The following is a 25,221-nucleotide window of genomic DNA, read 5'->3' as shown; positions in this document are numbered from 1 at the left end:
AAATTACAATATTGTAAAAATTATCTCATTCATTTAATAATGATCTCCTTTAACAGCTATTTCTAATCCCTGAAAAGTTTTACTAGTAATATCTTAAGTGTACAGTACGATAATTATAACAATGCTCCTATTTTCTTGGTAAATATTCTTTTTAACCATGTTGACTAGATTTTATTACCAACGGAGCTGTAACGTCAACAATTTCATTACTAATGATAGTAACGAGTTGATTAATTTTATGTAACAGTGTTTCAGACATTCTAAAATATAGAGTTAGTAGGAATAGAAAATTAAAGTATCAATAAGTAATGGTTATTAAGTTTTATTTTTAAATTAAAAATATTTATTTAAAAAAAGCAGTGCTTAGTCTAACTAAAATCAAAATTATAAAATTAAGAAAAGTAAATCATGCAATCATACCAAACACAAGGAACATAGCTAATACGGCGAATAAAAACAATACTGGATAAACACTTTAAAATTATTTACCAGGGATAATAACATTTCTAAAGAATCCCCATGCAGCAAAGAGTCCCCATACAGCTGTAAATGCTGCAAGGCATGCTACAATTAATCCCATATACCATTACGCCTTTAATCCTTAAAACAGTGTTAAAATGAATACTATTAAAGCAGCAAATGATAGTGGTGCTATACAGTAGCCTATAAGACAAATAGTACCTAAAATTGAAACCTTACCACCTAAAACAGCGATATTTAGTGCTACTATAAGAGAGCCTATGAATATTACACTCATACATACTACAGTCATATTAGAAATAGTTGCAGCTAACTCAAGTGAGATAGAAAATATAAGGCCATAGAAAAATGGGCCAAAGAGATCATATTATTCATAAACTTCTAAATTGCTAGATCTGTTAAAAACCCAAACAACTTACCAAGTACGAATAAGAATTAACTTCAAATCGCGCCAAAGTGTCTATGCAACAGTTTCATTAATTGTATTTAATAAATAATCAGGTGGAGGTGGTGGTGCTTGTTTCTCGGTATCCGGTTAAACTTCAGGTTAAGGCTAGTAACTAGGTTATTCAAAGTCAGCCATTATTGATTTGGAGTGGGTACTTTTCGAGTATAGCACTATTGAACGTTTAAAAAAATCATTTGCTGAATTCACTAATGCTGTCAAAACTAATTTTCAATTCAGACATCATACTCTCCATTCTTCTTAACCTATGCTCTTAATCCATCTATTTGATTATTCTTTCCTTCATTTCCGTGAACTCTACATCAACTGTGGATATGACAAGCTATTCCAAAGCAGTTTACGATACTACAGATTTTTTCTTTTAAGATTTAATTTATTGGGTTTACTTAAGAACATTCTATAACTGTATCACTTAGTTTTAAAGTTATTATATTTAATCTTTGCCTATTGGGGCTGGAGTTTCTAATGGCTTAGGTGATTAAAAGGCCATAGGTGTTTATTGGCATAACCCAAAATTATATGCAGTTGGTGACTAGCATTAGTATGCTGCTTCTGGAGTTCCCAATATAGAAGAATTAAAAGAGTTTAGAAATACATCTGGTGAGGGTAACATTTATGAAATTTTAAGGAACAAAATATGGTTATATAATATATAATATTGATGCTAACTCACTTCTACAGTTTTAAATCACGTAAGCACAATAATTAACTAATACAAATCAATTGTCATATATTTGCTAAATTAACGAACTAATGTTGAATATATCATTTAAATGATTTGACGTAGCCAGAAATATTACCTAGGTCATCTTTTTCTAGATCTTCATACTATGTTATAAAGGTAGGAGAAGTATTAATGTTATTTAAAACGTTAATATCTTTTAATTTTTGCAGAGAAGATGTTGGCCGGGTGATAGGTTTCATTCTATTTTGAAGCGGTTTTATATTAAAACTAATTATATTATATTCAAGAACCTACTATAAACCACTCCAATATTTAATGATTCCGTTTGAAATTTTAACATCACCTTAGTTTGACTCAATTTTGACCTTGACTAGTGAATGTATATCGACTATTTTTGATACTGCTGTTAAAAATTATACTCCCTAGTCACAGCGTCCTTTATCTTAGCCTTAACTAATACAAACTAGTACGACTCCACTTTTATCTGATCTTATTGTCAAATTACTCTCATCGCCGATTCAACTTCCACAAGCTCCACGCCCTATCCCAACATCAACACCAGTCATCAGCACACCAGCATCTCTAATTCCAATCGAATAAATCAGAAAAACGCCATTTATCCTCCAAGATCGATAAACAGCATCACGTGCGCAGTTAGAGGCTTGGGCATCCACAGTTGTGCTTGCAAGCTTAAGAGGCAGGCATGCCTTTGTCAAATCGCTGATATTAGTCTGGGACGATGATTCACTCCCACTAACTGAAAAACATCTGAAAAGATGCAACAGAATGGTCAGGTTAGAGCGAAAATGGGGAAATATACCTACAATCGACGCCCAAAATGGTAAAGTTAAGCAGAAGAACGTGAGCGTCATGGGAAAGTAACAAAGCGTCTAAAAAGGTATCAGCAAGGAAAAGGAGGTACAAATGCTCTCAGACTACCGCGGAATCCTGAAAAACGTTCTCAGGGACTTCAACCTGCAATTCGAGAAGAAATTCGGCAGAGAGCCCAACAAAGAGGACAAGGAGCAGCTGAGGCCGCTCTACATGGAGTACAAGGCTCTGAAGTAGTACGTCGCGGACGAGATCGACAGCAAGCAGCTCTCAGTGGACGACCCAATCGTGAGGCCGCTGCTGATGCAGCTCATTCAGATCAAGCAGCAGGCGACGAACCAGCTACAGAAGGTCGTGCCGCGTGACCAGAGCGGGATCAAGCTCTTCAAGCGCGAGGTTTAGAAGTGTCTATTTAGCTACAAGGAACTCTACGATAAGTCGCTCTCCGCGGTGCAGTTCTACAAGAAGGCTAACGGCAAAATTCCGCATGGACTGCAGGAAAACTGGGCGCAGGGGTTCATCGAGGTATATAATTTGCTATTTTCGGCGTACGAGAAACTGAAGGCACAGGTCAAGTGAAAGAGATTTTAGTATTTTAGTATGAATTTTGTATGGTTTTATCCAAGGGAAAGAAAATATCAAATGGCATTTTAAATATATTAATATTGAATATATGAAATATTGTAGTAAAAGGAATGGTAAATAACTTAATTCATATTATTGTATTATATTAACTATAATTAAAATAGAAAAAGATCAAATCTGAAATTGCGAGATACGAATCCTGTACGAGAGCATCCTACTGCACCGATGCACATCACGAATCTGACACCATATACACCATTTATTCTGCGCTTTTCCACCATTATATCACACCATTTTCACTTCAAAAACTCCCTCCAAGTCCAGAATTTTGAACGCCGTTGACGTGTTGCTGTAGACGCTATCAACATGCTCGAAGCGATCTAACAGCTGAATAAGACTGCTCCCAGTGGGGCTGATGGGCGATGCGGACTTGATCAGAAACGTCTAATTGCGCTGCATGGCCCCGGGGGCCTATACATCTATTTTGCGCAGCTTCGCGGAGCTGGGAAGAGTCTGGAGCGTGCTTTAGACCGGATCCTCCGTGGTCAGCACCGTAGTCAGGACGCCCATTTCTGATTTTTTCAGGATCGTAAAATACGCTAATTAGAGTATTATCACAGATTCCTTTTTTAATGTTTTTAAATGTAACTTCCTGGAGTATACAATTGGCCACATTGCACGTCTAAAGGACCCAACAAGTAAAACCGCTTTTAACATAATATAAGTTATATTTGATTTAAGGGACTAATTGCGATTTTTAAGTTTTTCGGTTTCTCGCAATATCTGCATTTTCCGGTAATACAAACTTTGCGCTACAGCCCGAATTTGGAAAATTAAAAACACGCAGCAGATCGCAAGGCTTGCCGGGACCGCTCCGCGCGGTTTCGCACGTCGCAAAATTGCCCGCAACCGCGTAGAATGAATATAATTCCTTTACTAATTTTATTGATTATTATACATTTAGAACGCCGAGCTATGTGATTTTGAATGCCAAAATGTGGCTTTCCACCGTCTACAGCGCCCTTGTGTAGAGCATATCTGATGTAATGGGTGCTGTGATAAGAAAATCATAAAGCTCACCGCTCACTTCCAAATTAAATCTAGGATTTCGTTGCTGCCGTAGGTCATTTATCGTCCAATACCGAGCTCCGGCTTTCTACTTTTTCTGGTACCTTTTATAAAAGCTTATCGGCCTCGCACGGAACTTTGAAAGTGTCAAAATCGTCTGTATTCTCCTCATACTCGAAGTGTCGCATGAGAACGTCCTTTCCGTCGTCGGATACTACGGATATGCGGCCTGCGAACTCAGGTGCTGACGGGCAGAACACCATCGACATCGGCCGGGTTTTCTTTTTACAGCAGGAAAAAAGGCTCATGATTTAGTAGAAAGATTATTGATAATATTATATATAAATAGGATCAAAAGTAAGTGGGAAGTTGGAATTTTTAACTTTAGTTATTATGATACTCCCACAAGTATTGATGTTTTTTATTAGTTTTTGTATTGGTACAAATTGGGGGTTAGGACTGTGATATCGCTTATTAGTTTATGAATATTAGGTGAGGGACTTGATATTCAGGTATTCTTATTTAGTATATTGTGTAAATTATAATTTAAAAATGGGACTCGGTACTCAAACGTAAATACTCTCTTAGAGAGTGGTCAACATCAGTCAACCAGCGGAGAGGGTAATTATAAGAAATAACACAAAATCATTGATAATGAGAAAGCAAGGTTCTATTGCAATGCTTGAAGAGGTACAATCTTCAAAATTGATCAATCAATCAGATTTGGTTAGGGGTTTGAGTATCAACAATTCACTAACAGATATTCTTGAGAATAATTTCTAGGATGGCTTTGTTGAGGAAAAACTTAATGCCAACTATATTAAAATGAGCACAATGAGGCTATAGAATTTACTAGGGATTGAGGAAGAGGAAGAATATGTGTGACTAAACTTTAGTTTTTCAATTAGATATGGCATTTTTAGCAATATCTAATATTATATTCAGGCATCTCTAGGTTCTTTATATGAGAATACAAACAATGTTAGTATTGAATCTTGTAAATTGTAGAAATAACTCTATTTCATTTTAATATTTATTATAACTAGATAACCATATTTAATAAATTATTAGGTTGAATAAAATCATATTTATGATTACAGATAATAATTTTTAAAATTTATTCATCGTAAAAGTGCTAATAACTATTTGTTTACCTATTAAATAAGATTAAAAGTAATGTTTCACTTAGATTTTATCTGGTAAACGTATTATTTGTATGAATATCTAAGAAAAGCATATACTCATTATGTGTCTAAAGTCTTAAAATTAATAGAATCATTGCTACTTACTCTATCAATAAATACATTGCATTTTTATTCTCCAATTGGAGCAATAACAATTCTTGAACTAAGATTATATATTTATATTCGATCAGATTTTATTGTTAACGTTTTTAATGACTATGTTTGTAGCTTATTATTAATTAAAAAGGTATTTTTGCTAGTATGTAAACATTGCGTATCATTATACACAGCCATCTCGGAAATAATATTGTTATGTAGAATTGATGTTACAACACCCATTTTTTAAATGAATGTAATTGTGTGTAATCGTATTATTTGTATACAACTATTATGTATGTTAAAACAAAAATATATCCTATTATTTCGTTAAATATATAATTAATCAGTAGCCACATTAAAATTTATTATTTATATATAAATTTAACGAAATAACCCTATCAAACTATTGCTATATTTGTCTCTAATTGTAGGCTTTTTACAAGTAAATCGTTGTAAATAATAATTTTATAATTTTAATTTAACTTTTATCAAATTTATTTCATTAAATAACTGCGTGCTGAAATTTTCTCAACAAACTGTCACCCGCGCCACTCAGTGCGCAACGCCGGCCTCCATGCCACCGGTTTCCTCCAGTTCCAGATCCTCTGCCGCCTCCACGTCGCTCGGCCCGCAGTCCGCTCCAGCCGCGCCTGACTTGCTGAGGCCGGCTGCGGTGAGGTAGAGGCAGTAGATGATGCCAGTGCCGAAGCCGAAGAAGAACATGGGCCTGGTTCCCCACTGGTCCATCCCGGTCCTGTAGGCCACCCCGTCAGCGTCCACGGCGCCCAGGACCCCGATGATGACCAGGTCGAACACGACGAGGTTGAAGAAGAGCACGAGCAGCACGTCGAACAGCACCAGCACCACCGCGCTGCCGGCGGCCCAGAGTGCCCAGAACGCGGTGCCGCGCCGGGACGGGACGGGGAGGAGCGGGTATAGCCGGGCGCCGAGGATCTGGCTCGCGAGCCACAGCACGGTCGCGCACTGCCAGCTGAAGAGCCCGTGCACGCTGGGCTGGAAGCCGCCCGCGTAGTGGCTGCGGTTCACCACCGCGTCCACGGCGAAGGTGAGCGCGAAGAGCACGGCGCTCATGAAGTTCACGCCCGCGAAGTGCAGGCCGAAGTGCTGCAGCGGGTCGCCGGCGGGGTAGCTGCGGAAGACGCCGTCGTGCATCAGGATGACCATGGGCCAGAACTGCAGGAAGCCCGCGACCCGGACCAGGTGCGAGTCGGGGCGCGTGGTGCGGTCCAGGAAGACGGCCCACACGAGCTTGGTCGCCAGGATGCTGAACACGCTCGCCGAGAACCCGTCCATGCCCCGGGTGAGGCGGCCCCCGAGCAGGAAGTCGTGCAGGGGCATCGCCAGGAACACCACCAGCTGCCCGAAGCCGACCATCGCGCACACGTCCGCCCCGGAGCCGGCGTACACGTAGCGGAGCGCGAGCAGCTGCAGCCCGGTGGAGGCGAAGCCGAGCGCCTGGAACGCGGCGAGCAGCAGCAGGAACACGGCCGTCCGGGAGCGGCGCCGGAGGAAGGCGGCGAGAGGGGGGTGGGCGCAGAGGTTGACGAAGTACACGAACTGCACCGAGACCTCCGTCGCGATGGTCGGCGCGTACAGCAGCAGGTTCCGCGCGCTGAGCCCCAGCACGAGGTAGTAGTAGAGCGGGAGCAGGCACCCGACGGCGCACACGCCCGCGGTGTCGGCCAGCAGGAGGCAGATAGCGCGCATCACGTGGTGCATTTCGCGACGGCCGCTCTTGGCCAAGACCGGCGCCGCATGCTGAATGGATACGAGAAGGAATTCTACATTTGTGGTTCAGCTACTTGGTAATGGGGTACTCAGGGCGCAGTTATATTTTGGCCACACTACAAAAGCATAACTATTATACCCAGAGGCGGGCTATCCTCCAAATGTCTGCCCGAGGCCAGCAGGAGCTGCTCAAGCTGCCCACCTACTCCCTCGCGCGCGACCTCGCCCAGCTCCAGAACCAGAACGGCCTGGTGCCCTACACCGCCCAGGTCACGCGCGTGGCCACCATGCCCCTGGGCGGGCTCGGCGGCAGCGGCAGCGGCGGGACCGTCTTCGAGGCCAGCCAGCGCGCCAAGTGATGAATATTACATGTTCGCCGTTTGTAGACTAACCTTATTTTTGAATTAACTTTTATTAGTTTCAGCTACTACAGTATCAATATTAATAATAATTAAATTATTTAAACTATAAAATTCGTGAACAAAATGATACTATTACTAATTAGTAATATATTTTTATTTTATTCAGTTAAATATGATAAGATAATATTGGTTATCAGCTTTTATTTATAATATATCTATTGCCTTGTTATAAATTTTTACTTATTTGTATAATCCAATACTTCTTAGGGTTCTTTAAAGATTGCACTCAAACATAGGTATTTGTTTAGTAGAACGCATGTTTTATATTTTGAAGCACATATTAACTTAAACAATAAATTATAAAATGAATATACTATATTTATAATTTATATAATTATAAAATTATCTCATATATAAATAAGATATTAATAATAACGGTATACTAGATTCATTTTATTTACTAAATTGTTATAATTATACAATATTAGTATAATGCAAAGTCCACTCCACATTTAAAATCATGTCTTACGACCTCTTGATGAAGTATATTATCGTAGGTGATACAGCTGTTGGTAAATCATGTCTTCTATTACAGTTTACAGAGTCACGTTTTGTACCAGTTCATGATCTTACGATCGGAATAGAGTTTGGAACTAAAATACTGTAAATAGAAAATTAACGCGTTAAACTTTAAATTTGGGATACTGCTGGGTAAGAGTCATTCAGATCAATAACCAGATCTTATTATCGTGGTGCTGCTGTTTGTGTCCTAGTTTATGATGTAACCCGTCGTTCTTCTTTCGAGCATGTACAGTCTTGGCTTTAAGAAGCTAGACAACATGGTGGCGATAAAATGGAAGTAATCTTAATAGGTAATAAAGCAGACCGTGAATCTGCCAGAACTGTTACCTTTGATGAAGGATAAGCTATGGCAGCAGAAAACGGTATAGTTTTTTTAGAATGTAGTGCGAAAACAAACTAAAATGTTGAATAAGCATTTAAAATTAGTGCTGAAAGCGTCATCAAAAAAGTTAAATAAGGAATTATAGATGTCAAAGATGAGAGTTGTGGTGTTAAAATCAACGAAGTTATAGGCAAAGAGAAGAAGGAAGAGGTAGGATAATAAAAAAGTGGTTGCTGCTGATTATTAAAAAGTGAATCACCTTATTTTTTAGTGTAACTTTTTCTTATAGGTTTTATTTTTCATAAAGTTAATTAATCTAAGTTTAGTTTTTGATAAAAATTAAAAAATATATTAAAAATTATATGTCTAATTATTATTTCCATTAAAATGGGCGTATTATTTTCATAAAATAAAGAGGTTATGGAGGAGCACTTGGTATCAAAATAAATAAAATAACCAATGCGAAGAGAGAATCCTATTTTACCTCCTTTGCCAACCTAACATTTAAAAAACCCAAAATTTTAGACGTAAGAAACAGAAGTAACCTAAATACTTTAATAATAGCCAGCATTACCCAAATAAAATAGCGTAAATTTGTAATAAAATTCTTCGCGAAGTAATATCGTGTCTAATCATGTTCCTAATACGTTACCCTTATCAAGAAAACCTAGTAAAGTAACACACATGGATAGAGTTGAAAATATTAGTGTTATATTTTTACCAGTAAATAAAATCAAAGTTGTTATCAATAAAAATGATGAGTTCTATATGAATGATGTATAATTATGAGAAAAAATCAAATTTCATATTTTCTTTACTCCTATGTATTCTTATTTAGTTGGGATCGTTTTCTCACAAAATTCCGGCTAGAATACAGTGTTTATGGAGAAGTTTTGAGGTTATTTATGATTAGAAAACAGAGTTTTTTCAAGCTCGAATGTTCCAGTATCACTTTTGAACGTTTAATTATTTCTTTAACGAAAACACAACTATTTCTCATAGATTGAGCTAAACCCTTCATTTTCGGGCTGAATATTAGATGTTAATGAAGGGTTAAAATGTTATTTCCTAGGTTCTTAAGCAATTAGAAGTTTACCATTTTTAGACGTCACAAATAACTCCTTTTGTAACGGTTTTTACTAGTCAATACCCTTTTTGGAAAAAACAGGAGTCGCTTATTTGCTGGTACCGGCTTGTAAGAACGAGGTGCGTTTTATGTTCTACGGTTTATACATTATGCCCAAAGTAGAGATATTAGGTTGTGAGTTTTGTGTTTTGGCAATAAAAGAGTCGCGCCTTGTGATAAGCTCCTGTTCAGTAAGTGTATAAAATTCGTTTTCGGTGAGCATTTTTGCAAAACATGTACTCAATTATTAACACTATTATACATAAATTACTATATTTACGATAATCTTACCGCTTTATTGTAAAAATGTCATTCCAGAAGCTCAATATCAACCTGGACGATACGGGTATTGCCCTGCAGTTCTAGAAGTTCTAATAAGTACAAGAGTACTAAAATTAGCTAAAACTGTAGCGATAGCACCGCTTGGATACGAAGCTTGCACGGAACGCTGAGCGCAAGGAGAGCTATCTCCAGGAAGTTAAAATGCAACAACTAGAGCGGTAAGTGAACGCATATAACCGGAGTTAGCACCTTGCTGAGCGAAAGTCCCTCTTGGAGGACCAACTCCGCCAGAAACGCGCGGAATTGTAGGACAGAATCCACTCAAAAAAGTGCCAGATGTTTGATTTCGAACGGGAAAAAGAGCAGAAAATAATACACAAAAAGGCACAAAACTAGGGATATGAGCAGATGTATTAAATGCGACTCGTATCTGCTAGAGAAATCGCGAGCTAAAAGGCGTCCGAGACTGCGAGGCGTCTCGCGACGGACGTGGTGCAAACTCTGCGCTTTGCTCGCCTGAAGAGTCAGAAAATCTAAATATGCGACTCTAGCGAGCGCGTGGAGTTCGACCTCATGCGCGGTAACTTCGCTGGGATTTAGTGAGCGTTTGGAAGTGAGAAGTTTAGTTTTTGCGAAAGGTAATTTTAATATTATTATATAGTAAATCATAATTTTAATATGGATGTAAATTATTTAGTTTGGATAAATTTTGTTTAAATGGGAAACTAGTGTTAATATTAGTAATAGTGGTACTAAGACTAACTGATTCCGGTGAAATTTTTATTATAGTTTACAGTTAAAGTACTAATATATAAGAGTTTTCACCAAATCAGAAATTCCTAATATTTTACGGTGAAATAAACAAACGCAATGAATATGATATATATTTATAATACTTAGAAAGTAATAAAAATATTAAGATAATTTAGCATATAAATAACATTTTATCTCGAACAATTTAATATTTAAAATAATTTATATTATGACTATTACTGTAATTAATTATTAAGGCCGTTTTTTTCGTAAATTACTATGTAATTTTGTTTTTAAAAATATTATTGTCGTCAAATTTTTTACTGATTTACAATAATATTATAATTCAAAAAAAATTATAGCCTGTAGACGTTATCATTATATATTTGCATATGAGATATAAGAACCTTCGATAATAAATGGGTGCTGTCTCATCAATTATCACAGATGTTATAAATATAGATAAAAATATCAATTAGATATATAATCATAGCTTTGAATAGAATATCACCTTGAATAACACAACCAATACATTAAAATAAGGATAATAATAAAAATTAATTTCTAAGCCAACTTTACTAGAAGACTTAGTAAGTGAGATGAAAATAATAGACAAGATCAAAATTACAATAATATAAAGCTATGATTATAGCATATGCAGCAATGATTCAGGATAGTTTTAGACATTAGATTGTTAATAGTGAATTACATTAAGCTTTATGGATTTTATAAAATATATTGACTTAATTGTCATAAGAATCTATAAAAAAGCAATATATCCTATATTTCTACTACTATTTATTAAATATATAATAAAAATTGTATAAATTAAAATTATAGGGTGATAATTATATAGATACTAAAATATCAATTATATTTTAAGTATTTGTAGAAACAAATTAGATTCTAAAACCTAACTAACATTTTTATTCTCCATTATGTAAATATCTTATTAGAATATCTATATTCTCAAAACTTTTAAATACAACGATGAATTGAAAGAAAATAAGAATAAATATCATTAAAATTTTAAAAGATGTATGATGTCTCTTTTAGTGTTTAAAATAGGATATTGGAATATGGTTTCAATAACTAGGTACAAAGTGTTTATAAGATATCAGGTCTAGTAGGTATCGAATGTAAACTATATATTAAAAGATGAAATTACCAATGTATTCAGAGTAACGTAAAAGAAAATAAATACTTTTATATTTAATATATAAGGCTATTTTATAAGCAATTATTTATAGACTCCGATATCAATAATCAACAAAAAAGGTAAATACAGTCTCTATATACATAATTATGATAAATAAATCACAAACATAATGAGATAGATAGAAGCAATAAGTAGTATTATTTTGATGAACTATGACTAATATTTGTCTAAACCAAATAAGAATTTTGATGTAGACTATAATACAACTATAAATATATGTCAAAACCTAGTGGTAATAAAAATTTATATATATACAACCTCCAAAATACAATAATATCTTCTATTACAATCTAATGATTTAGCATCAATACATCATCCTATTTATTTAACGAAACGTAATGAATTGTATCCCATTTTCTTAGTCCTTCTAAAAGAATAAGCTCTTATATATATATTATAACACAAATTTACTTCAAAATTTCCCTTTCCTCTGTATTAAAATGTCAGCAATCCACACTTTGAACCCCAAGGCTGAGCACGCCCGCCGTGGTCAGGCTCTCGAAATCAACATTGGTGCTGCAGAAGCAATTGCGCAGATCCTCTCTCCCAATTTCGGCCCCAACGGACTATTAAAGTTGCTAGTGGGTGGCGCTGGCGACCTCAGAATCTCCAAAGACGGCGCTGTTCTGCTCGAAGAGCTCCCAATTGCGCACCCATCGGCAGCCCTCATCTCGAGGACTGCTACCGCCATGGATGACGTCTGCGGTGACGGCACAACTTCCTGCGTCCTCCTCATCGGAGAGCTTTTGAGGCAGGCACGCAGGTGGCTCCAGGAGGGAGTACATCCACGTGTGATCACGGAGGGCTATGAAAAAGCCAAAGAGTGCGCACTAGCCCACCTGAACGCTGTCAAGCGCGCCTCCGATGGCTCATTTGGCCAGCTTTTGCAGGCAGCTAACACCGTTCTCTGCACGAAAATCAAGCCAAAGCTCGCTTCCCAGCTCGCTGAAATCTGCGTCAACGCGGTGCTCACGGCCAACAAGTGCGCAGAAGACAAGAAACTGATCGATTTGCACATGATCGAAATCATGACAATGCAGCATCAGAGCGACATGGACTCCTGCTTCATCAACGGTATCGTTTGCGATCACGGCTGGCGGTACGACGAGCTCAAGTGCTCAGAGTTCAAGAATTGCCACGTTTTGACTCTGAATGTCACGCTTGAATACGAGAAAACCGAGGTCAATTCTTAGTATTATTACAAGAATTCGGCCGAAAGAGTGGCCCAGGCTGATGAGGAAAGAGAATACATCGACATCCGCGTTAGGCAGATTATCGAGTTGTGCAAATAAGTCAGAAAAGAAGGTCAGAGCTTCGTCGTTTTAAACATGAAGGGTGTTGACCAAATTTCACTTTAAATGTTCGCTGAGCACAATATCATGGCTCTCAGAAGAGTCAAAAGAAGAAATCTTGAACGTCTCACTCTTGCATGCGGTGGAAACTGCTTAAATACGCTTGACAATCTTAGCGAGGCAGATTTAGGTTTTGCTGGTAAGGTGTACGAAAAGTAGCTTGGTGAAGAAAAATTCACCTTTGTTGAAGAGGTAAAGATTTAAAAATCTTGTACTATTCTTCTTCGTGGTCCCAATAAGCATACTGTGCTTCAACTCAAAGATGCTGTTCGTGATGGTCTTCGTGCTGTTAAGAACCATATGGTTGATATGGAGTACGTTGGTGGTGCTGGAGCTTTCGAAGTTAGTTTATACAACAGACTTAACGAGTTTGCTAATACTGTTACAGGGAAACCTAGATTGGGTGTTCTTGCATATGCAGATGCTATTCTTTAAATCCCCAAAACATTAGCTAAAAATGCTGGTTTCGATCCTCAGGATGCTGTTCTCAAGGTGGTAGATGCCCAAAAGGCAGGATAACTTGTTGGTCTGGATATAAAGACAGGCGATGTCATTGATATTTTTGAAGCTGGTATTATCGATTAATATAGAGTTAAATATCAGCTCATACACTCTGCTACGACAATAAGTTGCTAGATGCTGCTCGTTGATGAGATTTTGAGAGCAGGAAGAGCTATGAGCGGTGGTGCTGAATAGGAGCAGGACGTCGAGTGACGATTGATACCTATTTTTATTTATTTAGTGTATGCGTATTGTATGATCATTTTTATTTATTAATACTTTTAGTATCAGTAAAATAATCTATTAAAAGTATTTGATAAACCACAATTTAATAAGTATAAATAAAATTTAAATATATTTTTGCTGCATTATCTGACTTCATAATTCACTGTATTTTCACTAAATAATAGCTAGTCGAAAAAGCCGGGAAAGTTTTTTAATTTCCGCGTTAGAGTGTGTATCTTCACCAAATAGATAATAATCATGGTGCCCACTCCCCAAATGTCTTGCGCCGAAGTGCTTGACTGCTACGAGTGCTCCATCGCAGACCCGACAGAATGCGCGACCTGTTCTGCGTACCTCAACTACAACTCCAGCACCAAAAAGTGCGAGTGTGCCAAGGGCTCTGGTATCGGCTGCCCCAATGGTCAGTCGTGCGCCCAGGAAGCAGGGATCTGTGTAGATAAGCACGAGTGCTACAAAATCGATAACTGCACACACTGCACCTTCAAGGACCACCGCAAGTGCTACAAATGCGCCACGGGCATGTTCCTCTCCGACGACGGCACCGCGTGTGCCAGCTTGGCCCCGTGCAAGGGGATCAAATACTGCAACGCCTGCAACCCTGAGGCTCCATCCAAGTGTGCAAAGTGCCTATCTGGCCTGCACCCGTCCGCGAACGGCTCCGTCTGCGAGTGCGAGGTGGGCTCCGGCTAGAAGTGCCCCAGCAGGTTCGGGTGCTCCCCCACGAAGGGTGGCTGCATCCCCAGCGACACCTGCAAGAGCGACGTCAACTGCACCTTCTGCTCCATCCACGACCGCGCAGTCTGCGTCACGTGCCGGCAGGGGTTCGCGCTCGACTTGAAGACCGGGCTCTGCGCCTCCAACGAGACATGCCGCGCCATCGCCGGGTGCTCGGGCTGCCATCTGGTCGACTCCGCGCTGTGCGGCAGGTGCGAGTACAACCTCGCCCCGAACACTACCGGGACCGTGTGCGAGTGCCACCCCGGGTCCGGTACGGGCTGCGACACGGGGCACTCCTGCGCCCTCTACGCGAGGGTGTGTGTGCGCAAAAACGCCTGCCTCAGCGCGCCCGAGCTGATCCCAGACTGCAGCAGCTGCACCTACCTCGACAACAGGCTCTGCTACGCCTGCGAGGCGGGCTTCACGGTGTCCCTGGACCGCAAGACCTGCATCAGGGACGACGCCTGCCTCGCCATCGCCGGGTGCACGGGCTGCACCAAGCTCCAGCCCGACCGCTGCTCGGCGTGCGCGGACGGCCACCAGGCGGACATCCACGGGGCCGCCTGCCTGTGCGGGGGGAAGACCCACTGCGGTGAGGGCGTCGTCTGCGAGCAGGGCGCGTGCCCGGCGGCGGCCGTGGTGAACAGGCTGGGTGCGGGCTCCATCGCGGGCATCGCCGTGGGGGTGGCCCTAGGCGTCTGCGTGCTCGCTGCGGCAGCGGTGATGGTGGTGCGCGCGGTGAAGAGCAGGGCCGTGGCGAAGGTCGAGAGGGACATCGCCTATATCTGAGGTATTCGATCACTTTCCACTGCCGCTCCGAATGTCATTCGCGCACAACCAGCCCGCCTGGGAGCACCACGGCCAGCACGCCCGCAACCACCAGGTGCACGCGCTCACCCGAGGTCCCCACCTGCGTGTGTGCACCGACGATGCGGCCAGCGCGCGGAGGGCCATGAACGCCACTGTGGAGCAGGAGGTCGTGCCGGAGGGCATGGAGGTGGTCGAGGCGCGGGACCACGGCGTCGCGCGCAGGCAGCTCATGTTCGACCTTACCCAGCACCACCTCCTCGCGCGGAAGCTGCTCCAGGACCGTGGCGCGCACGACGCCCTCATCCTCCAGACCCAGGAGCGGCTCGCAGCGCTCGAGGCCTTCCTCGCCGCCAACGCCCCCAAGAGGCTACTCAGGAAGGTGGACCGCCGCTTCAAGGACCGCAGGTGAGGGCGGATAGGCGCGAGTGAGCAGTTGATTCAACCGTGGCGGCAGGCCTGCAGAGCTGGGCGCTGGCAGAAAGGCGAAGTGCGGCAGCAAACTCTCACTCAGCACCCAAGTCGACGCCGATGTGCACCCAGCTGCGGTCCACGTAGCAGACGACCTGGCTCGAGAGCACCGCGCCCAGCACGTTGTCCACCGAGTAGTCGTAGGGGGCGAAGCTGGCGGCGACGTGGGCCTCCAGCAAGGCGACCTCGGCCGCGGTCAGCAGCGTCGGGGACGAGACCAGGTGCGCCAGGCTGATGCCGAATACCCCGGTCCCGCCGCGCGTGCTGGTCAGCACCACGGGCTCCAGGTACAGCAGCGCCTCTGACCGCCCGTCCGCCTCGACGTCCACGCGGAGCCGCGCCCCGGTGTTGCGGAACTCCAGCAGCGTCAGGTTCGCGATGGCCACGCGCTCGCTGACCGCGCGGTTGCTGGGCCTCTGCAGGTACAGCGCGAAGCCCGCGTTGAACACGCTCCGCTCGAGCAGGTACTGCACGTCGCTGTTCGAGTAGTAGGCCGGCGGCGGCGCGAGCTCGGCATCGAACCAGCCCTCACACCGGCGGGTCACGGGCTCCAGCATCGCCCGCTGGCCCGTGTAGGCGACGTGCAGGAGTCCGCCGCGCACCTCGATCCCCGCGAAGGGCCGCTGGTCGCTGATGACGTCCGCCGAGGCCACGCTGCGGGACTCCTGCGGCATGCTCGCGAGCATCCCCAGCAGCCCCTCGCTGATGCTCGTGAGCAGCGTGTCCCCGAGCTCGCCGTTCAGCTGGGCCTCGATGACGGAGGTGAGGAGGCCGCTGAGGGCGTTCAGGATCACCTGCAGCCCGCACCGGAACTTGACGCGGAAGGTCTTCACCTGCAGCTGCGCGCGGACGGGGGCGAGCTGGTACCGGGCCCTGCACGCCGGGTCGGGGAAGCGCACCTCCACGTAGGCGCCGGCCGCGAGGTCCTCGATCGCGATCTCCAGCGTCTCCGCGTCCTGCAGGTAGGGGAAGCTGCGCTGGGTGATGGCGAGCTGGAAGAGGAAGGCGAGCGAGGTGTTTGCGATCCGCAGGTAGGCCTCATCCGCGACGAGCCGGAAGGACACGCCTCCGACGGTGATCGCGCTGAACCGGCCGCCGCTGAGCTCCACGTCGAATCCCGCGATGCGGAAGGCGAGCGTCGGGATCTGCAGGCTGGCGATCAGGTCCCGCAGGGCAGCGTTGACGTTCGCTGTTGCGTAGCGGCTCAGGCCAGCGGGCGTGAGCATGACGTGCACGCCGGCGTCCGCCTCCGCGGGAGCCTCGTTGTCGTAGGTGGCGGGGTAGCAGGCCTGGCAGAGTACGGCGAACATCATTCTGGCTGCTACTAAGTATACGATTCGGAGCCGGACGCGAACAAACCGGCCCTCGCAGGAGCGGTAAAAGAGAGATTTGCGGTGTCCGCTCCGCGCGCTGGAAGGAACTAAAGTGTCACTCGGAGCCCTCGGCCGCCTCGAAGGTCTTGAAGCCGCTCACGTAGTCCCGCGAGCTGACGCGGGGCGTGGTGGCCATCCGAGGCGAGCGCAGGCTCTCGACGACCGTCCCGGGCCGGGCCGAGAAGATGAGCTGCAGGGCGTACTGGTTTTTGGCTTTGAAACCCTCCATTCTGGGCGTCCGCGGATAGTGAGTTTGCCATAGTATTACGGTACTGTAGACGGAAGCAAACCACTCCGCTCGGTGGAGTTTGAATACTAAGCGGGGACGAAAAACCGGAATAGGGAAGGGGTTTTGGAGATAATATTACCGCATGGGAGGTATAAGGGGCGGAAGCCTCTCCTATAACGCAAATGGGAGTTTTGCGAGGCAGGCGACCTTGCGGCTGCACAGCGCATCCTGGCCAGGCTGCATAAATGCCCACGCACCTCGCTGCCGACTGCTGCTGAAAGTGGCGCTTGGAGCCGCTTCGGGAAGGCGCAGTTGCGCAGCTCAAAGGCCGCAGTGCGCGCATAACAGCTAACCTGCCTTCCAGAAGGGAATGCTTGCTTAAGCTAGCCACGCCCCAGCCTTAGCGCGGGTGCGCCACTTGCTTTACTCCCACTCCTAACGATGAGCGCAGTTATTATACTATGGTACCCACATATAAAACAAATCCAATCGAATGTCCGAGGCTGGAAAGTGCACCAACACGATCGACATGTGCCTAGCTGGCACGTTCTGCCCTGCATCTGGCACCGAGGAGGTAGCCTGCAAGTCCTGCGCCTCCGGGACCATCGCCCCAGGCCAGGGCTGCAACTGCACCGCCGACATCCCAACGCCAAACTGCGCGGCCTGCGGTGGCAATAAGTGCTCGCAATGCCTCCCCGGCACCTACCTCAGCGCCGCCGGCCTGTGCCCCGCGTGCGACGCGAGCTGCAAAACGTGCCAGACCGACGCGGCGCACTGCCTGACCTGCCAGGATGGCCTTGTGCTCGAGAACGCGACCTGCCGCATGCGCTGCACGGCGCACAAGGACTGCGCGGACATCAACCTGGGCTTCTGCGACGCCGCCTCGGGGCGCTGTGCGCCGTGCTTCGCGGGATGCCTGCGCTGCACCTCCGCCGCGTTCTGCGTTGCCTGCAGCGGCAACGGCACCAACACCGTCCTGACTGTCGACGGCCAGTGCACACCGAAGTGCGCGAATCTGGCAGAGGGCCAGTACTGCCGGAACGGCGCCCCGGCGTCCTGCGACGTCCACTCCACCTCGGCCTGCAAGTGCGGGAGCGCGAAGAACTGCGCGGTCTGTTCGGGCCAGAACGGCGGCTGCGGCGCCTGTCTGCCGCACGTTCTGCTGGATGCCGCGGGGGCGTGCGGCGCCTGCGCGGAGGGCTACGAGGCCTTCGGGGATCTGTGCGTGTCGGCCGCTGGGGAGTCGCCGTCGCCGTCGGACCGTCTGGGCGGGGGCGCGATTGCAGGCATCGTAATCGGCGTGCTGGCGGTCACGGGGGCCGTGGGGGGCGGCCTGGCGTACTATTTCACAATGCGCTCCAAGAAGTATTTGCTGCTGAAGTGAGGTTTGGGTATTTGGGATGGGCGGACGGGTTCGTGCTGGGCGGTTTTGCCGGCGAAGGTGCGACTTCCGATGCGGCCTAAGGTGGTAGATAGGAGCCGTCCATTCTGCGGCTCGCAGTATGTATTACCCCCAATCGGGCGAGTGCGAGAACACTGGGGCGCGACGAGAATGCTAGTTTTGTGCTGGCTAAGGCTTGGTCTGCGCCGCACTGGGGCTGGGGATTGAGCGTGCACGGGGTAGCCTTTGCATGCGATTTGTGCGCAAAAGGTCAGCAAAGTTGGCGTGCATTCGCGAGTAAGTCTCCGCTTAGGGTTGTAGCGCGGATCTATACTCTTGACGGCGCGCGGCTTCCAAAGAATGCGACGCCGACTACCTCGGTCTGCGAATGCGCAGAGTACGGATTCGTTGGGCCATAGCCTGAATCTGCACCGCCTGGGCACCTACGCAGGAAAGGCAGGCCATGCCCCTGAGGTGTACTGCACACGAATCTTGCGGTCCATTGCTACCCGCTAAGAAGCCGTATTGCACGTTCAGCCGCCACGTCTCCTCGAAATCAGAATTGCTGCGTGCTTGCTGCTGCATTAGACGCGCCAGTTTTGTACTAAGATGACAGCGCCCTCCTGTGTTGCTACAGGCCCTTTTCCAAATAAGGCCCAGTGCAAAACAGCTACACAGCAAAGTCACTCAGTGGGCACGCAGTCTTTGGCCATCTGGATTAGCCGTTGGCTCATTTCATCGCCAGTCTTCATGACCATGTCATAAAACTGGCCTCGCTGCTAAATTAGGTCGTATACGCCTCCCATCTCCACGATTTCGCCCTTGTCGACTACGATAACCTTATCGAAATCTATGATGGTATCTAGCCGGTGGGCAATTGACAGGATAGCCGTGCCGTGCAGAGTGTCGCGCAGTGTTCTCTGTATCAGCGCATCGTTTTCTCGGTCGACCTGAGCCGTTGCTTCGTCTAATATCACTAAGCAGCAATTTTTAATATAAATTATTAATAAGTAATATTTATTTAAAAAATCTTTATTTAACAGCTAATTATTGTTTGAATAGTAATAATACTGTTTCGGTAACTAAATATTATTCATTCGACAATGTTAAAAGTTATAGGATATCTATTAGTAAAATACATTTACAACTTTATATTTCTTTAAGTAAATGATATCAAAAAATTTGTACAATTACTTAAATACGAGAAAACTATTTAAAATCATAATAATTTATCTAACATACCTAATTAATAATTTAATACGTAATAAAATATATATAAGTAAAGTCCTTAATGACTAGAATAATTATCTAAGCATTATCTAAATATATATCATTATATAATATTTATATTACATAATCAAAAATTTATATAAATTAATTTATATAATTAGATCTTATTATTAATGACTATACGTTTTCAATTGCGTAATAAAATCTAAATAAAAATATATATGACAATATTTACGGAGTTGTACAAATAAAATTGTATGATAGATTAATATTTAGTATTTTTAACAAAGTTTACGTTAAATTAAGATATATTATCAATATTATACAGAAACAAATGAATATTATTTTTTTTACAGATTACTTAGAATATAGATAAGTATTCATACATAAAAATATTTATATAACATGTTTACATATTTTTGAGTTGTAAAATACGTTTTATATGGATTATTTATGCTGATTAATTTGTGGATCTTATTACCCGTTCCTTAAAAAAATGAGGGACATGATAACATTCTCATGGATGAATCCACTAATTAAAAGAATTAAAAGTGGTGAATTAGTAACGGGAAATGATATTGGAAAACTAGATGAGGAGTTCAACCCGGCTGTAACAGCAGCTTAAATTATGAAGACTTATAATGATAAAGTAAAACAAGGGAAAAAACCTAGCTTTTTTAATACTGCTCTTAAAGCTAATATTAATAAACTATAAGTATTATTTATAACCACACCATTACTTTCGCTTAGCGCAATAATATCACCACTTGCTGTTTAAAAATTTACATCGATACTAATGCCTTCTACCTTTGCTGATTGTGATTAATTATTAGCTGGAACACCAAAATATGTTATGATTCCCTATTTAACAGGTCTTGCAAAAATTTTTAAGTAATTATATCCTTATTTAATTCTTGTTGGAATAGCATAATATACTAAGACATTTTCTGAAGCATTAGCATATTAAAAGTCACTTAAAATGGCAACCTGTATTAATACTGGTTTTCTAGATCTACTGTATAATAAAATTTTGAGATTGTCTAACCATGCTAGATCAAATTCGTCCACAGGAAATTTAGTAAATTTGCTTTATACTGATACGCAGAAAATGGCCCTTTTAATGTACTTTTTCCCATTAGTATTCCAGATTCCCTTAGATATGTGTGCATATATTATATATATGGCAATTAATGTGGATCCTATGACATTTTTAGGATTAATAGTATATTTACTAGTTTTCCCAGTAATATCTCTTGTTATGAGTTCTCTTTTTGCAGTGTAAAGAAGAGGTACAAATATTAGAGATTTACGTATTTAAAAAACTACTGAAATTCTTAACGGTATTAAAGTAGTAAAACTTTTTTCTATGGAGGATATTTCAGAAAAAAGACTTTAAAATATTAGACGGCTAGAGGTATAGTAATTATTTAAATATGGTCTTGCAATTACAACTTTTACAGTTGTAAAATCTATAGCAGCCCCATTAATGGTTATAATTACTTTTGGTACGATGCTAGCTTTAAATAGATTTGACTTATCATAAGCTTTTACAATGCTGTTCTTATTTTAGTTTTTAGCTATAGCAATTATTATTTTGCCTATGGTTTTAAGTTATTTTTCTGATGCAGTTATTTCTGCTAACCGTATTGGTAATTTCATGACTCTTCCCGAGCGTGATAATGGAGTCGTTCTTAATAAAGAAAAAAGTGGTGATAGTGCAATTGAAATCATCAACAAACCTTCATTTACTTGGGCAAGTGCTAAAGACTAGTTTGTTCCTCCTATTTTAGACCCATTCTTTAAAGAAAATATTGCTATTTTAAAGTAAATAACGTCAACCCTTCCTAAATTGACATTGAAATATCAAGAATTAGTTAAATCTGTTGTGTTGGATGCATTATTACCTGAAGAAAAAGAAGAATTTTCAAATAACATTGATAAAGAGATTATACATTAATCTATTGTGGATATCTGGTGCGTAGAGCTGGATGTTATTTTTGTTTCCAGATTAGAAAATTTATAATAATATCTTCCTATTAGATTTGAAATACTTAAATCAGATCCTATTCTACTTAAGGCTAAAAAACTTTGTGTTTAAATAAGAACAATGTAAAAATTAATTTAAAAAACAAAGGTTAGTTAATTATAAGATCTGCCCAATGTATTACATGACTTAGAGTTGGATATAAAACATGGTTAATTAATTGGCATTTGTGGGCCAGTAGGTTCTGGTAAATCATCATTTTTCCATTCCATTTTAGGTGAGCTTAGATTAAATTAAACAAATAAAAAATAAGTTAACTAAGATGAAGATTTGCAATATTTGACTTTTGAATATGATGGCGTTTAAATACCCAAATAAATTTAAGAGTTAGAAGATATTTTTATTAAAATCAACGGATCAGTGGCGTATTTCCCATAAAATCCATCTATATTTAATGCAACTGTAAGAGACAATATCACATTTGGCAAAGTATATAATAGAGAAAAATATGATAAAGTATGCGATGTATGTTGCTTGTTACCAGATTTTAAAATAATGGGTGCTGGAGATTAAACTGAAGTTGGAGGTAAAGGTGTTACTCTATCAGGAGGATAAAAGGCTAGAGTTGCTTTAGCTAGAGCAGTTTATTCTGATTGTGATATTTACTTGTTAGACGATCCATTGTCTGCCGTGGATTCTCATGTTGGTCATAAACTTTGGAATGATGCTATAAAAGATTATCTTATTAGTAAAGGTAAAACTGTAGTCATAGCATCTCATTAAACTCATTTCTTTGTTGATTGCGATAAGATTATTAACTTAGTTGACGGAAAGTTCAATTTTGTTGGAAATATTGAAGAAATGATGGCAGCTAATATATCAATTATGGGTTTAACAGATAATGTTTCATCATCTTAAATATCTAAGGCGGCTGAGGAATCTGTTATAGATAAAATGGTTGAAAAGAAAGAGTAGACGGGAATATCAGTAATACCTGTTATAGAAGAAAAACCATAGGAAAACGATGGAAAATTGACAGAAGAAGAGAAGTAATCAGGCAGTGGTACTGTTTCAGGAAAAGCTTATATGAAATGGATTACGTCTGGTACCTTTTCATGGTTAATTATTGCCTTTGTGTTCTACGTTATAAATTATTCTGTTTTATAGTATACCACAATTTTAATTTCATAATGGAGTTAGGATGCATATGGTTGGAGTGGAAGTTAAGATTTAAGGCCAGCGTGCCTCGCATAATGCCCAAATAGTGTTTGCCCATCTACAACAGGAAAACCTTAGCTTTAATCATGTAACGCATTCTTAAATACACCAGCTGATTTACCTAGTATAGTCCAATGTATTACTTAATCCGGTTCAACTTTCCCTTTACAATAAGTTAAAAGTTCACCAAATTATTTGTACCTTTATATTGGATGCACAGTAGTTATTATTATATCAGTCTACAGCTGTAATATTCTTTTCATCAAATTTTGTATTGATGCAGCTTAAAGACTTCATCTTAAAATGCTTTGTACTGTAATCAGACAAAAAATGTCGTTCTTTGACACTACTCCATAAGGCAGAATTTAAAATAGGTTTGCCAAAGATACAGACTCTGTGGATTTTAATATCATGAATCAACTTTAGTATTGTTTACAGACATTTTTCATGATTATATCAATGATAATTTCTATGGCAATCATTAATTATCCCGTGTTGGTCCTAATTATACCAGCAATCATAATTTTTATCTCAATTTTCGTAAGTTTTAGGAAAGTTTTCCCTCAATTAAAACGTATAGATGCCATTACTCGCTCTCCAGTATTTGCTACGTGTGGTGAAACTGTAGACTGCCTATTAACCATAAGATCTTATGGTAGATAAAAGGATTTCCAGGCAAAATTTAGAGAACAGATCAAAACCAATATCCACGCAAATTATTTAAGCCTAATTTTAAGCAGGTGGATGGCTTTCAGACTTAGTGCTCTTTGCGCAACTTTTGCATTTTTAGTAACACTAATATGCCTTCTTGTCACACCATTAAGCTTCTCATTCGCAACGTACACTGGTGTTATTATTTCGTAAGCGTTTACCATTACTTACATTTTACTAGATTTCGTAAATACAATGGTCCAAGTTGACTCTGAAATGGCTTCAGTTGAGCGCGTCATCGAATATTCTGAACTTCCGGTAGAAGGCGTTTTCGTTAATAATGCAAAGGTACCTGAGAACTGGCCGGTCAAAAGTTCGGCTATAGAAATTAAAAACCTGTCATTCCGTTATAGGCCTGAACTTGACCTAGTTTTGAAGAATATTAATTTCAAGATCATGCCAGGTGAGCATATTGGTATTGTCGGCAGAACCGGGGCAGGAAAGTCGTCTATTACGTAGGCATTATTTAGACTTGCCGAAGCCGAAGAGGGTGCAGAGATAATAATAGATGGAGTCGATATACGTAAATTGGGGCTTCATACTGCTAGGGGAGCGATTACGATCATTCCGCAAGACCCTTTCTTGTTCTCTGGAACTTTGCGATAACAGCTTTGCTAACGTTCTTAAGCTGATGCAGAAAATGTAAAAACAGATATTGTGAAAATCCAGGATACTGAGCTCTGGAGAGTTCTTGATTCAGTATAAATGGGCACATTCTTCAGAAATCAACCAGGCGGTCTTGATTGTAAAATTAGTCAGAATGGGGATAATCTTAGTGCAGGATAAAAGCAGCTTGTCTGCGTTGCTAGAGCTCTTATCAAAAATTGCTGCTTAGTGATATTAGACGAAGCAACGGCTCAGGTCGACCGAGAAAACGATGCGCTGATACAGAGAACACTGCGCGACACTCTGCACGGCACGGCTATCCTGTCAATTGCCCACCGGCTAGATACCATCATAGATTTCGATAAGGTTATCGTAGTCGACAAGGGCGAAATCGTGGAGATGGGAGGCGTATACGACCTAATTTAGCAGCGAGGCCAGTTTTATGACATGGTCATGAAGACTGGCGATGAAATGAGCCAACGGCTAATCCAGATGGCCAAAGACTGCGTGCCCACTGAGTGACTTTGCTGTGTAGCTGTTTTGCACTGGGCCTTATTTGGAAAAGGGCCTGTAGCAACACAGGAGGGCGCTGTCATCTTAGT

General features: G+C 42.2%; 20 protein-coding genes across 20 annotated transcripts; 12 read left to right on the top strand and 8 right to left on the bottom strand. All coding sequences in view use genetic code 6, as the record gives it.

Moving 5' to 3' along the window:
- Positions 1-406: 406 nt before the first annotated feature.
- Positions 407-1,063, bottom strand: SS50377_27188 (Yip1 protein; the record flags this gene model as incomplete). Its single annotated transcript, XM_067910981.1, has 1 exon — positions 407-1,063. One exon carries the CDS (start codon positions 1,061-1,063, stop codon positions 407-409), a length of 657 nt encoding a protein of 218 aa, XP_067761668.1.
- Positions 1,064-1,118: 55 nt separating this feature from the next.
- On the bottom strand, positions 1,119-1,559 carry SS50377_27187 (uncharacterized protein; the record flags this gene model as incomplete). The annotated part of the gene is made up of 1 exon (XM_067910980.1): positions 1,119-1,559. One exon carries the CDS (start codon positions 1,557-1,559, stop codon positions 1,119-1,121), a length of 441 nt encoding a protein of 146 aa, XP_067761667.1.
- A 387-nt stretch (positions 1,560-1,946) lies between these two features.
- SS50377_27186 (uncharacterized protein) lies at positions 1,947-3,041 on the top strand (the record flags this gene model as incomplete). The annotated part of the gene is made up of 1 exon (XM_067910979.1): positions 1,947-3,041. One exon carries the CDS (start codon positions 1,947-1,949, stop codon positions 3,039-3,041), a length of 1,095 nt encoding a protein of 364 aa, XP_067761666.1.
- A 291-nt stretch (positions 3,042-3,332) lies between these two features.
- On the bottom strand, positions 3,333-4,007 carry SS50377_27185 (uncharacterized protein; the record flags this gene model as incomplete). Its single annotated transcript, XM_067910978.1, has 1 exon — positions 3,333-4,007. The coding sequence occupies one exon, from the start codon at positions 4,005-4,007 to the stop codon at positions 3,333-3,335; it is 675 nt and encodes a 224-aa protein (XP_067761665.1).
- Positions 4,008-4,171: 164 nt separating this feature from the next.
- SS50377_27184 (uncharacterized protein) lies at positions 4,172-4,423 on the bottom strand (the record flags this gene model as incomplete). The annotated part of the gene is made up of 1 exon (XM_067910977.1): positions 4,172-4,423. One exon carries the CDS (start codon positions 4,421-4,423, stop codon positions 4,172-4,174), a length of 252 nt encoding a protein of 83 aa, XP_067761664.1.
- Positions 4,424-4,667: 244 nt separating this feature from the next.
- On the top strand, positions 4,668-5,000 carry SS50377_27183 (uncharacterized protein; the record flags this gene model as incomplete). The annotated part of the gene is made up of 1 exon (XM_067910976.1): positions 4,668-5,000. One exon carries the CDS (start codon positions 4,668-4,670, stop codon positions 4,998-5,000), a length of 333 nt encoding a protein of 110 aa, XP_067761663.1.
- Positions 5,001-5,950: 950 nt separating this feature from the next.
- Positions 5,951-7,138, bottom strand: SS50377_27182 (Transmembrane domain-containing protein; the record flags this gene model as incomplete). Its single annotated transcript, XM_067910975.1, has 1 exon — positions 5,951-7,138. The coding sequence occupies one exon, from the start codon at positions 7,136-7,138 to the stop codon at positions 5,951-5,953; it is 1,188 nt and encodes a 395-aa protein (XP_067761662.1).
- Positions 7,139-7,308: 170 nt separating this feature from the next.
- SS50377_27181 (uncharacterized protein) lies at positions 7,309-7,506 on the top strand (the record flags this gene model as incomplete). Its single annotated transcript, XM_067910974.1, has 1 exon — positions 7,309-7,506. The coding sequence occupies one exon, from the start codon at positions 7,309-7,311 to the stop codon at positions 7,504-7,506; it is 198 nt and encodes a 65-aa protein (XP_067761661.1).
- Positions 7,507-8,029: 523 nt separating this feature from the next.
- On the top strand, positions 8,030-8,653 carry SS50377_27180 (Rab2a; the record flags this gene model as incomplete). Its single annotated transcript, XM_067910973.1, has 1 exon — positions 8,030-8,653. One exon carries the CDS (start codon positions 8,030-8,032, stop codon positions 8,651-8,653), a length of 624 nt encoding a protein of 207 aa, XP_067761660.1.
- A 147-nt stretch (positions 8,654-8,800) lies between these two features.
- SS50377_27179 (uncharacterized protein) lies at positions 8,801-9,202 on the top strand (the record flags this gene model as incomplete). The annotated part of the gene is made up of 1 exon (XM_067910972.1): positions 8,801-9,202. One exon carries the CDS (start codon positions 8,801-8,803, stop codon positions 9,200-9,202), a length of 402 nt encoding a protein of 133 aa, XP_067761659.1.
- Positions 9,203-9,216: 14 nt separating this feature from the next.
- Positions 9,217-9,762, bottom strand: SS50377_27178 (uncharacterized protein; the record flags this gene model as incomplete). The annotated part of the gene is made up of 1 exon (XM_067910971.1): positions 9,217-9,762. The coding sequence occupies one exon, from the start codon at positions 9,760-9,762 to the stop codon at positions 9,217-9,219; it is 546 nt and encodes a 181-aa protein (XP_067761658.1).
- An 83-nt stretch (positions 9,763-9,845) lies between these two features.
- SS50377_27177 (uncharacterized protein) lies at positions 9,846-10,424 on the top strand (the record flags this gene model as incomplete). The annotated part of the gene is made up of 1 exon (XM_067910970.1): positions 9,846-10,424. The coding sequence occupies one exon, from the start codon at positions 9,846-9,848 to the stop codon at positions 10,422-10,424; it is 579 nt and encodes a 192-aa protein (XP_067761657.1).
- A 569-nt stretch (positions 10,425-10,993) lies between these two features.
- Positions 10,994-11,278, top strand: SS50377_27176 (uncharacterized protein; the record flags this gene model as incomplete). Its single annotated transcript, XM_067910969.1, has 1 exon — positions 10,994-11,278. The coding sequence occupies one exon, from the start codon at positions 10,994-10,996 to the stop codon at positions 11,276-11,278; it is 285 nt and encodes a 94-aa protein (XP_067761656.1).
- Positions 11,279-12,233: 955 nt separating this feature from the next.
- Positions 12,234-13,859, top strand: SS50377_27175 (TCP-1 chaperonin subunit zeta; the record flags this gene model as incomplete). Its single annotated transcript, XM_067910968.1, has 1 exon — positions 12,234-13,859. The coding sequence occupies one exon, from the start codon at positions 12,234-12,236 to the stop codon at positions 13,857-13,859; it is 1,626 nt and encodes a 541-aa protein (XP_067761655.1).
- Positions 13,860-14,147: 288 nt separating this feature from the next.
- SS50377_27174 (Cysteine-rich membrane protein 2) lies at positions 14,148-15,398 on the top strand (the record flags this gene model as incomplete). The annotated part of the gene is made up of 1 exon (XM_067910967.1): positions 14,148-15,398. The coding sequence occupies one exon, from the start codon at positions 14,148-14,150 to the stop codon at positions 15,396-15,398; it is 1,251 nt and encodes a 416-aa protein (XP_067761654.1).
- A 31-nt stretch (positions 15,399-15,429) lies between these two features.
- Positions 15,430-15,828, top strand: SS50377_27173 (uncharacterized protein; the record flags this gene model as incomplete). Its single annotated transcript, XM_067910966.1, has 1 exon — positions 15,430-15,828. One exon carries the CDS (start codon positions 15,430-15,432, stop codon positions 15,826-15,828), a length of 399 nt encoding a protein of 132 aa, XP_067761653.1.
- A 94-nt stretch (positions 15,829-15,922) lies between these two features.
- Positions 15,923-17,200, bottom strand: SS50377_27172 (uncharacterized protein; the record flags this gene model as incomplete). Its single annotated transcript, XM_067910965.1, has 1 exon — positions 15,923-17,200. One exon carries the CDS (start codon positions 17,198-17,200, stop codon positions 15,923-15,925), a length of 1,278 nt encoding a protein of 425 aa, XP_067761652.1.
- A 782-nt stretch (positions 17,201-17,982) lies between these two features.
- Positions 17,983-18,873, top strand: SS50377_27171 (Cysteine-rich membrane protein 2; the record flags this gene model as incomplete). The annotated part of the gene is made up of 1 exon (XM_067910964.1): positions 17,983-18,873. One exon carries the CDS (start codon positions 17,983-17,985, stop codon positions 18,871-18,873), a length of 891 nt encoding a protein of 296 aa, XP_067761651.1.
- A 680-nt stretch (positions 18,874-19,553) lies between these two features.
- Positions 19,554-19,967, bottom strand: SS50377_27170 (P-loop NTPase family protein; the record flags this gene model as incomplete). The annotated part of the gene is made up of 1 exon (XM_067910963.1): positions 19,554-19,967. The coding sequence occupies one exon, from the start codon at positions 19,965-19,967 to the stop codon at positions 19,554-19,556; it is 414 nt and encodes a 137-aa protein (XP_067761650.1).
- Positions 19,968-20,596: 629 nt separating this feature from the next.
- On the top strand, positions 20,597-25,141 carry SS50377_27169 (Xenobiotic-transporting ATPase / Multidrug resistance-associated protein; the record flags this gene model as incomplete). The annotated part of the gene is made up of 1 exon (XM_067910962.1): positions 20,597-25,141. The coding sequence occupies one exon, from the start codon at positions 20,597-20,599 to the stop codon at positions 25,139-25,141; it is 4,545 nt and encodes a 1,514-aa protein (XP_067761649.1).
- Positions 25,142-25,221: the final 80 nt, after the last annotated feature.

The sequence above is a fragment of the Spironucleus salmonicida genome, chromosome 7, assembly GCF_000497125.1.
Source record: "Spironucleus salmonicida strain ATCC 50377 chromosome 7, whole genome shotgun sequence".
Lineage (NCBI taxonomy): Eukaryota > Fornicata > Diplomonadida > Hexamitidae > Spironucleus > Spironucleus salmonicida.
This window is presented reverse-complemented; position numbering and strand designations above follow the sequence as displayed.